The sequence below is a fragment of the Primulina eburnea genome, chromosome 3, assembly GCF_022965805.1.
Source record: "Primulina eburnea isolate SZY01 chromosome 3, ASM2296580v1, whole genome shotgun sequence".
Lineage (NCBI taxonomy): Eukaryota > Viridiplantae > Streptophyta > Magnoliopsida > Lamiales > Gesneriaceae > Primulina > Primulina eburnea.
Genome location: NC_133103.1, coordinates 7,149,281 through 7,161,519, shown reverse-complemented (window position 1 = coordinate 7,161,519; position 12,239 = coordinate 7,149,281). Strand labels below are relative to the sequence as shown.

The following is a 12,239-nucleotide window of genomic DNA, read 5'->3' as shown; positions in this document are numbered from 1 at the left end:
AATTCAATTTCTCATATCAACACATTGTCGAACGAATTTGTCACACAGAGTTTGTCCACTATGGTTTATCTGACTAATGTGATTTGCAGACTATATTGTGTTAGGTTAAGGATTTACTCAGTGCGTACCAAAATGTAACAGGTGTAGATTTTCACGTAATAAAAAAAGTATAATGGTCGATAACCTCATATAAAAAATTTATTAATGTTTGAAAAGCTCGTGTTAAAATCAGACGTATAACGACCGTAAAGCGGGAAAATGTACATCATTTTTCAAAGCACAAAGTTTTAAAATGCTTTTAATATTATACAAGGAGGTTTCATAATTTTTTAATATTTCGCATGAGTACAGTTATCCTACATAAGTACAGTTATCGAACTTGATATCTCATTCCAAATTTAGAACTTTTGTGACATACGAGCAATAAATCATCGAACAATCCATCACAATTTCATTTCAAACTTTTACATTTTCATTATTTTTTAAAATGTTACCATCATCAATATTTTGTGTCAATTGAACATTAATTGCACACACACACACACACACACACACACACACACACACACACACACACACACAAATGGCAAGATAAATAATATAGCCCTAACTCCTAACGACTTTATATTAACAAATTGACGTGAAAGGTGATTTAATCTCTAATTTTTGTGGGCTACTCTCAGCTCTATTGGAGCATACAATGTACAAGGTCAAAATCATTGAAAATTTGAATGGAAACATGCGACACTTCCTTAACATATGGAACCTTAAAAATTTAAAAAACATATATAAAAAATAAATAAATATACTGTCGCTGAATACCTAAATCATCCTTAATTGAATTAATCTTCTCTATGCTAGCTACCACCTAATTCATGGATTTTGCCACATAAATTAAAATATTTCTATTTAAATGTTACTCCAAATCACTTCACAACTAGCCTATATATTACATGAAAATTATGTCAAATCCCTTGTAATTTTTTAGTACTTGAACTTGTTCCAAACTTTCTTCAGCTCCTCGTATTATTTTTGTCCGTTCGTGTATGTTTATTGGTTAAGTTGTCTTTATGGGTTGATGAAATACGACTCTTCTCAATCGTGTATATAATGACCCATATTTCAAAACATATATAATATTAATGTTGATAGTGTTAATGTGACAAAACATGCATCAACCCTAACTCGAACTCAACCATTTTCATCATTTACGTACATGTCTTTATTGGGTAATATGTTTCTTGCACTTTATGTATGATCTTATGCATGATTCAGATGATACATGACTGAGTTTATACTTATGTTTGATTTTATTTAAGAAGCTGGGAGACATATTTCGACCACGATTTCAAAGCTAGGTTTCTTTCATTACATAGGTATTCTAGGTAAAACCTAAGAATGCAAACAATCAAATTCATCGTAATTTTTCAGGTCGCATTTCTTTTTGTCGAAATCCGAATTTAGCGCTATATTTTTAGGATAATCTTGGATAACGATATTTAATATGAATTTAAATTCACGTCCCTCTCGAAATATTTTATACGAATCTATCATATCTAGAGTATTGTCTAGTTATAATTATTCATATAGATATTGCATACGTATGCTAAAATTTCTTGGTTGAGAGATTCTTTGGTTAGTCAGTTTCATATGTCAGATGAAGTGCTTCTCAAATGAGACAAACGTTGTAGAGCAATTTATGAATATTATCATCAAGTGGTTGATAATTACTTGTTCCATCCAATTATCTAGAATTTTAATTAATTTGACCAACAATTTATTTGTCAAGACGAGTGAACATGATTTGATTAAGCAACAATTTAATTTTTATTATCTTAGTTTTTAAAATAAAATGAAAATATATAATAATTCCATGAAGAATACTCAAAATTGTAAGCTTAATTTACAAAGTTAAATTAGTATTTGTAATTCAATTTTTCATCACTTTCCTGCATATGTTTCTATTTATTACTTTCTCCATATCAAACATATACACATCTTATTTTTCATTTGTTCGAATTATATAATCAAATTTCTATATTTAGTTGTAATTTTCTTATTCTTACCAATATACTCATATAGATAAATGTTTTAGTCACTTCCAGCAATTTTTTATACACCATTAAAACACTAATTAATAAGGATAAAAAAGTAAATGTGTTTGTACAACTGGTTATTCCAATGATATCCCAGAGGGACTTTGTATATTTTAGCTGGAAAATCATATATTTTCAAGTTCTAAATAATTTAATCACTAAACTGCTCCACTAGCTTATATAAATTCATCATTAATCGTATGATCGATTCTTGTGTGAAGTATATTTTTCATTGGAATATTGTGTGAGATACGTTTTGAGAGTCGGTGTTTGTTATTATCTCTCATACATATCATTCGATTTACCTTCTTCTCTTAGGCAAGAAACCTCATACTCATAGGCATAGTTTGGTACATAGGATAAGGGAGAGATTGATAAATAATCCTCCTTATCCTATGTTTGGTACATTTTTAAAAAGCTCATGATAATATCATGGGCCCTTGATAAATAATTTTTTTGAAGGATAAAATATCCCTTCTATTAGGTGTGATAGTTTTAATTTAAGGATAAAATACACTACAAATGACTTAATTACCCTCAATTTATAAATGATTTTTATAAATCTATGTTAGTAGGTAGAAATTAAATTCAAATGAATATTTTTATTTATTTTTATATATTATATAAAATGATAATTATATAAATTGATTTTTATAAATCTCAATAAAATTATTAGTATCACCCGATTAACCTTAAAAATTGATATTTGACTTGACTCACAAAATCAAAGCTCAATTATCATATTGTATAATATATAAAATTAAGTAAAAATAAATAAATCATGCAAGCACTATCGACGCATGAACAAATAAAAAATATGAAGTCAAGCAACAACTTTGAAATCATAAAATTTATTATCATAAGGTTAATTTTGTCATTACAATCTAATATATAAATTTAATCACTCTTATTAAAATCATATCAAACATTAAATATAATATCATACCTCTTATTTATCATTAACTTATCCTTATATTTTATATCACATGTTTATCATATCATGTGTACCAAACTATGCCATATAGAAGGTTTTATCATTTTAGTTATTGGAGATAGTATACATCTTAACTACGTACGTAAGCTGCAAAGTACAATAAATTTATTGTTCGTGTGATCTTTGAGTCAAATCATCAAAGATTTGAGTTGAATGTTTCATTTGAATTTTGTCCTTTGACTGGGACATAAAAATATGCGAATCCCAACCTAGATTATGTTTTTCTTAAAAAAACATGTAAGGAAAACATGGAAATTTGAATGGTTTGATCGAGTTTCGATTAAGATCACTATGAAATATCAAAAATGAAAATTACATTATTGTCGTATACAGAGGTTGTTCTTGAATTAATGTATCGATTTTAGATAATGAATTTCACATTTTTTTGACTTTTTTTGATAGATAAATTTTAAATGTGTTTGGATAGAATGATTTGAAGACAAGTATTTCAAATCAGTTTCATTGCTTAAATGAATTTATATTGGCTAAATTTCAAATACACACGAGGTGTTAATGGTAATTGTGATGTGTACACACAAAACCAAGATGGTTTCATTTCAATTTCGTTCTTCATATTTTTAAATATAAATTTAGACATTTTTAATCATAATCTCTACATTCCAATTAATTTCAAATCCATTAAACATAAATTTAGACATTTTTAATCATAACTACGATGCATTTCAAATTCTCTTATAATGAGTGTTATTTGAAATTTATTCCTTAAATCAACCTGACTGAAGTGATAATCCTAAAAATTCAGTGCTGAACATGAATTACCTCTATCTAAAATCTTAAGGCTAAAAACTAAAAATACAAACATTTGAAAACCACAATTTTGAACTTTACTTTCACAAAATATGCTTGTAAATCATATTTCAAATTCATTGTATCTTGGACGACCCTTACTTACATAGTAGTTTTCAAGTTCTTACCCAAAAAAATTATAGAATAGCAAATAAAAAACTTATAAAATAGGAGACAAGAACCAATAAAATATACCAAGTGCTCAAGAGGATATGTTACGTATTTTGGTGGGACAAGATTGACATGGCAATTATGGTTAGAATTTGACTTTTAAGACAACGTAATCTTACTATGATCGGGAAAGAAAACATGGGGGGACGTTTCCACTTCATTTCCTCCATATTTCTTCTCTGAATATTACTCTTCAATGCTGCATCGATACGTCAAATCTCGATTGATTTGTTTCAAAGATTCTTTAATTATTGCCATATATCATCACTCAGCTCGTACGTGAACCAAATTTTGTAATACAAAGTTTTTTTCCCACCTAATTAAGAAGTTTTGTTCATGTATATAGTTTTTTTAGTGGTATATATATATATATATATATATATTAGCCAAAGTAGGTTAGATTTTGATTATATGTTTTTTGTATTCAATTTTGAGCTCGGAATTCGTTGAGATCGTATCTGAATAGATATTATTAGTCAAATAGAATTAATTGGTTTTGAAATGAAACCAATTACTATAGTTAATAAATGTGCCCAGATTGTACGCAAGTGACTTTGAAAACTCTTGACTTAAGATTTTATTCATCTAAATAAGTAGAATAGTTTTAAAATTCATGATTTTAAATGTCTCAAAACAAACATTAAAGTAATTTGGTGTCAAGATTGAGCGACATTTAGTTTATACGAGTAATGACTAGGAGTGTAAATGTACCGAATCGAGTTTAAAAATGAACAAAAAAAAATTAGGCTCGAGTTCGAGTTCGGCTAGAACATGTTTGCAAGTTACTAAAAAATACATGCTCGAAATATATTTATTTAATATATAATTATATTATAATAATAAAATTTTAAATTTCTCGCACTCTTAGTAATGACTTAGATATCAATTTCATTAAAAGTATATATTCGAAGCATGCATTGAGTTCATGTGTTTGTAGTGAAGAGCAATAATCATCCATACATGAAAGTAATTTAAACATGAATTTCTAGATGATGTACATTTTAAGAAAAATTATGATAATGTACATATGTTTGTTTCTTTGGGATTTCGATATTCTTTAGAATGGCCGTTTTTTCTTACCCTCACGCCAAAATTCATTTTTTACCAAATTTGCAAGTTTAATTGGGATTAATGGTCGGGCGGTTGAGTCTCCAGGATGAAAGTCGGAGTGGCTGGTTCATTGGCATACACGCAGACCTGAATTTGTTTCCTCCAAAATGTCTATATATTCCAATAGTAACAACTCTAGCTCAACAAGTGAAAAAAAGTTCGAGTTGAAGTTGATGTCAAAGAATATGATCCGGGAAAATAGCTAATGTCCATGATACTTCCAAATAGTTGAAGCATGTCAAAGTAATAACGTGATGCGGCGAAGAAGAATGTTCATCCAAAGAAAATGTGAAGTCGTGCACGCGAGGCTCTTTAATTATTATTTCTCTACAAACCCGGTGTATCTAGATCAAATATTTCGAAAACGATTTCGAATGCAAAGAGAGTTATTATTTAGCTCAGGTAATGGACTTGAGAGTCGTTCATCATATTTTCAGTAGAGGGAGGATTCTGTGACAAGAAAAGGGCTTGTCACTAATACAAAATGCACGGCTGCAATTCGTCAATTGACTTATTGATCTGAGACACAACTTCCCTGGAATGTGGGGCAGGTTTGATTGCATGCACTGGAATGGAAAAATTGCTTAGTTTCTTGGAAATGCAAGTTTACAAGAGTCATAGGTCACCAACAATTGTGCTTGAAGCTGTTGCATCTCAAGATTTGTGGATATGGCATGCATTCTTTGGTGTCGCAGGTTCACGTAATATACCATTCTCATATTCAATAACGTCTTGCAAGGATATTCCATGTAGATTAATTCTCGGTCAACGAGACTGAATATATGAAGGATATTATCTAATAAATGGAATATATCTGGAATGAGCTACTTTCGTGAAGGTTTTTCCTTGTCTAGAGGATCCCAAAAGGAGATTGTTTAAGGAAAGTTATGAGGCTGCAATAAAAGATGTTGAACGAACATTTGGGGTGTTCCAAGCTCGATGGGCAATTATCGGAGGTCTGGCTCGTCATTGTTACATAAAAAAGTTGAAATATACATTATGTTATCATGCATTATTTTGCACAACATGATTGTTGAACACGAGGGGGCACGTGAAAAATAGGTACAATGATGAAGGTGACAAACCCCGGCCCACAAACCGTCCAGGGCTCAAACCGATGATTTCTTGATTATCTCCGGACAAATTCCGAAATGTGTGACAGTCATGTGCATCACCAACTTCGTGTCGACTTATTTGAACATATTTGGTCACAATATAACCACAATCCTTGAATTGATATTTTACAACTTCGCTTCACAAAATAAGATTAAATACTTTTACATAATAAATATTTTTAAAAATAAATAAATATTTAAATTGTGTAAATAAATTTGAAATTGTATTATTTAATGTACAATAAAAATAAAGACGAATGAGTGGACATCGAAACTCAAAAATAATTAGTGTTAATTTTAAAATAAACGTAAGAAAATAAATATGTTAATATAATGTGTATGTGTTATGTAAATTAATGTTAACATTTTTTATGAGAAGATAGATATTATAACGTGAACCAATTCGAGTTCACCTGCAACATAGGCAAAAAAAGTAGCATCTTAAAGTCTTGTCCTTTCGTATCTTTGATATGAATTCATGCATCACATGTCCAAGATTTTTATCCCCAGACCCCACGATTCACCTCCCCTTCTTCCATGCAACCTTTTCTTCTCTATAAATACCCTCTCCATTTCCACGCAATTCCCTTGTAAATTAAAAATCAACCTCCATTTCCATTACAGCTTCTCGAAAATGGCAGCTAACCATTCTCCCATGTTGGTTTTCTACTTCATCACCTTCTTCATCGTTGCTCCATGGGCTAAAGCACTCCCAGATGAAATCCTGCGACAAAACATCGGAAAACTTCTTCAAACAGACCTCGGATCCACCTCAATAGCCTCCGCAGACTACGGGAACCTCGTCCGAGAAACCCCGTCTGCTGTTTTCTACCCTTCCACCGTCGATGAAGTGATCAGTCTCATCAAGCTATCGAACAACCTCTCGAATCCCTTCTCCATCGCCGCCAGAGGGCGGGGACACTCCGTGAGAGGGCAAGCGATGGCTGGTGACGGGGTGGTGGTGGAAATGGCTTCCCTGGCTGGAAACGGGATCCGAGTTAGGGTCTCGTGGAACCCCGCGTTAGGGTTTTTCGCAGACGTCGGGGGTGAACAAACCTGGATTGATGTGTTGAAGACGACGCTAGAACACGGGCTTGCGCCGGTTTCTTGGACGGATTATCTGTACTTAACCGTTGGAGGAACACTCTCGCATGGCGGAATCAGTGGGCAGTCGTTCTTACATGGTCCTCAGATCAGCAACGTGCATGAACTTGATGTCATTACAGGTAAAAATAATTTTATTTTGATGTCGTTTTATGTCATATTTTTAACGGGGCAGGTAAATTTATGTTCATTTACTAGGAAAGTCACGCGTGATATGTGCAATATATACGTTGTATCTATAGATTAATGGATACATAATAGTCGCCACTAAGTATTCCATAAAAAAAGGTGAAATAACAAGTTATAAATTTCGTAATATTAAATTACCACTTTGTTTCAGTTAATTGCATGCAATCACAATTATACTTATAAACCGAGTGTATATATTATAATTTGACATAAAGTCATACTGAGGCTGACCTAATATATACTTTCTGGAGCATATTATCACTTAAATATATATATATATATATATATATATATATATATATATAACAATCGTATCGTTCTATTTGGTTACCAATGAAGAGAAATTTATCTATTCGATATACAATTTTGATATGTTTATCACATTCAATAAACGAGTGTTATTGATGGACACAGAGATGAACACGGTTGATAGATAACATATCAAAACTATATATACACACATACACATGTATAACATGATTTATACACACTTTGAATTGTTGCTTTCTGCACTTTTTTTTTTGGTTTATAAGAATGTTAAGTGGGCCAAGATTGATACAGTGCTAGGGAGAGAGTTACCCCCGGATCTAGCAAAGTGATGGACAAGATTTGATGAAAATAAATTAAATTTGTATTTTAAGAGATTGGTTTTAAATAAACACTCTATTTTAACGTTTAATTTCGAGCTGATCAACTTTGTAGCTCGCTAATGAATATACATGTGGAGCAATACTTAGGAAATTTGCATATTTTATGTTGAATAAATAAATAGAACAATAAACATCCATCATTAATTACTCATTTTCTAATTTTTTTTCCTGAGATTCTTGATAAGATCTTCATGATTATTTATAGCCAAAATTTCTAATTTTGTATATCTTTTAAAGTAGATTTTAAGGATTAAAATTGCCTAGGAATATGGTTACATGTGTTAGGTACAAAGTCACAAAAGGTATTTGGTTTTTGGACTGATGAGTTTGGAGTCAGTCTGAGTGATTTATCATGTGAATGGAAGAATCTTTCTTCATATATTTTTTGCATGCATGTGATTTACTTTTTTCCATGCACTTTTAATATGATGGCCGGAAAATTGTCGCCCCGGTCACATTAAAAAAAATTGAAATTTTATTCATGGTTTTCTTTAAAAGTTCGATATAATTAACGTATGATATCGTGTATTTTCGTCCCTTGTTCTGGCCATGCTAACAGACCAAAGGTCTTTATTTCATGTATTTGATTCAGGCACGGGGGACTTCATGACTTGCTCTAAGGACATGAATTCTGAGTTATTTTTTGCTGTCCTAGGTGGTCTAGGACAATTTGGCATTATTGTCAGGGCAAGAATTCTACTACATAAAGCTCCATCAAGAGTAAGCACATAAAAATTCATTAATGGATCTTCTTACTTTATGGACTCAATTAAATTTATAATAATATTGAAACTAATTATCGATACACATGCATGAAATAGTATTTTTACTCATCCGAAAAACAAAATTATATTTCGCCTGCCTTTGATGGGGACTTCATAACCGGATTTTTATTTTTGAGATGGAACCAATATTTTCTGACAAGCGTTATAACTATATGTTTTTCTTTTTCTCTTTTTGTTAGGCCAAATGGGTGAGATTGATTTATAATGATTTCTCAAAATTCACAAAAGATCAAGAATATTTAATCTCGTCGGGCAACATTAATGGCCCAGATTATGTGGAAGGTTCTCTTATTACGGACAATAGCCCTCCAAATAACTGGAGATCTTCCTTTTACTCTTCCTTAAATCAATCCAAAATCAGTTCTTTATTGAAGAGCAACCAAGGTCTTCTCTACTCCATCGAAGTCGTCAAATATTATGATGATCTCACCGCAAACACCATTGATGAGGTATGCACACACATGTATGTATGCATTAGTGCCAATAGATTTAGTGTTTTTTTTTTACATACAATTATTGTTATGTTAAGAAATTTTCGAAAATTATTTACACCTCTCATTTATTGTAATATCGTACATATATTATTGGTTACAACTTGCAAGTTTCGCTGTTCGTATATAATGTGTGTTTAATCTTATAATTGATATCACAGTTAATGTCATTTATTCGAATAGTCGTACTTGTTTCGGGACCGGGGTACTGTTTTGTCAACATGCATGCAGCTAATTTAACAATTTTGTCATTTTGTTCGCTGTGGTGGTTGTTCATTTAACTCTCAGGAACTCGAAACTATGGGAAAAGATTTGGAATTCGTTTCCGGTTTCATATTCAAGAAAGACGTGCCGGTGATTGATTTTCTGAGCAGAGTTGCGATCGGAGACAATCATAACTCGGAAGCTCATCCATGGCTGAATCTGTTCGTACCCAAGTCAACCATTTTGGATTTCAATGATGCTGTCTTTGCCCACATCATAAGGAGACATAACCACACCACCTCAGGACCCATCCTTTTCTACCCTTTTAACAGAATCAAGTACAAGATTTTTCTATTTCTTTCAAATCTAATATACTTTTTTTTGAATACGTTAAAATAACATTTTTGTAGGAAAAATCGTAAAATTGAAAATGTCAGTTTTTGCCTGTTTAAAATTTATGTAGGTTCTAGTGTAATATCTAGCTTTTTATATATGGATGGAAGAGTTGGTGCTTGATATTTCAATAAATATCAGCAATATCCGATGTCATTTCAGCAAAGTCGAGAAATCTTGATTATTAGATGGACAAATTCAAACTTTACGTAGAGGATCATTTTTTCTCTTTTTCGTTTTAATTTATTTTCATTTTTTTCTTCAGATGGGATGATAGGACGTCTGCCGTTATACCGGAAGAGGAAATTTTCTACACTCTGGGGTTACTTCATTCATGTATGCCTGATGAAGTGGAGATTTATGAAAAATTAAATAATGAGATACTTGAATTTTGTGAAAAGAGTGGAATCAAGATTAAGCAGTATCTTCCACATTACAAATCCAAGGAAGATTGGGTTAAACATTTCGGCTCCAAATGGGATTCTTTTCAAGAAATGAAAACAAAGTTTGATCCGAGAATGATATTGTCACCGGGACAAAGAATTTTTAATTCCATTTGATTCTGGGATAATTATTCTCTCAAGAGGGCTAGAAATTTGTAAAATATATTTAATTAATATTCCATCCCAGAAGGACGATTTTTATAATTATATGTTTGTAATAAATGATCGTTTCAATTTTTTTTCTATTTTCTTTATTCAAATAATTGTTGAATTTTATATAATGGTTGAAATGTACTTTGATCGACTAAAAATACAAAAATTGCCAAACTATTGTACTAAGATCCAAATTTTTTTTAAATCAACTAAAGGACCAAATCTTTTCCCATCACCTAATACATGATTCTCGGTTCACTATTTCGTTATTTTGGATTTTTGCATGCTAAATTTTCAAATTTTGATTTTTGGATTTCAGACTTATTTTGTTGGAATGTCGAAGTGATACCAGAAAATAATGATATGACACTGAAAAATACTGACATGACATCGTTAATTGTTGACTTTTCCTTGCATAGTCACCAATTGGATTAAAAAGCTAGCGTACTAAAACCAAACTTTGAAAACTTAATAGACCAAAACCAAAACTGAGCAAATTAGTGGAAAAAAAGTTATTTTTCTTAACAATGACATACACTTATATGATGTAACGAGAGAAAACTTGATTTATTTTTGTCCCAAAATTTCCCTCTCTAGTTAAAACTCTAACTTCTATTATATATTTTGGTTGGTGAATCAAGGAAATAAGTGAATAATTGATCCTTATCCCCATTGCACCTTGTTGTTTTAAAGTCATAATTCGATTACCTTTTTTGACACTAAAAAACCCTTTTTTTGGGCAAAAAGATAAGTTCTAAGTTCATATTACTTTTGATTCAGTTTTTAGACAATATATTCCATGCATAATGATTCATAATTCGGTATGCTTGATTCGAATAATATTCTAGATTATGATGATGTTGATCACATAGAGAGAAAATGGCGACAACCCCTAATTATATGTTCCGCAAAAAAAAGATAAAATAATATCTCATTCATTGGAAGGCTTCGTAGCTGCCAACATTAAATTAATTTACTATTGTTTATTTATATATATAATTTGTGTTGGTTAAAAAGCAATAGTGTTTTATTAAAATTTGTCATGTTAATGATTGTGTCGCTTTGATTGGTTAATATTTCATTAGCAGACGGCTAAATAGATTTTGTCGGTTGGTGAATCAATCTGTATATCCTATTTGCTAGCTGGCATCATCTACAAATTTATTGTGCCTTTTCTTTAATTTAATGTAGTAAATTTTTGTGGCTTCTAAATTATATGATTTAATGGAAAGTTCCTGCATATAAAAAAAGATGAGGAATTTTAAACTAATGTATCCATACATAAGTATAAAGTTAAATGTAGAAAATTACAAGGGTGCTTTAATTTTCTTGTATATGTTTTTAAAAGTCTTATTTGTCTTCGATAAATTGATTTGTTCACATCTAGTTCGGTTTTTTTCGAGAAACGATAATATAGTACCGAAAATTATATACACAACATTGAAGTATTGTACTATTGTTCCTTAGTTAAGCTTGTATCAACAATTATATCCGACTGAATATGGAAAAAAAATGACTTGATTATAGTAAGATG

General features: G+C 30.9%; 1 protein-coding gene across 1 annotated transcript; it reads left to right on the top strand.

Moving 5' to 3' along the window:
• Positions 1–6,861: 6,861 nt before the first annotated feature.
• On the top strand, positions 6,862–10,804 carry LOC140828137 (cytokinin dehydrogenase 3-like). Its single transcript, XM_073191120.1, has 5 exons — positions 6,862–7,519; positions 8,829–8,956; positions 9,201–9,470; positions 9,801–10,054; positions 10,375–10,804. Exons 1-5 carry the CDS (start codon positions 6,928–6,930, stop codon positions 10,667–10,669), a joined length of 1,539 nt encoding a protein of 512 aa, XP_073047221.1. The 5' UTR covers positions 6,862–6,927; the 3' UTR covers positions 10,670–10,804.
• The last annotated feature ends 1,435 nt before the right edge of the window (positions 10,805–12,239 follow it).

Bases quoted from the DNA above. Each gene is read 5' to 3' on its own strand.
- LOC140828137 (XM_073191120.1), top strand. From the start codon at position 6,928: ATGGCAGCTAACCATTCTCCCATGTTGGTTTTCTACTTCATCACCTTC. The intron at 8,957-9,200 runs GTAAGCACATAA...TCTTTTTGTTAG, and splicing joins TACATAAAGCTCCATCAAGA to GCCAAATGGGTGAGATTGAT. The intron at 10,055-10,374 runs GTACAAGATTTT...TTTTTTCTTCAG, and splicing joins TACCCTTTTAACAGAATCAA to ATGGGATGATAGGACGTCTG.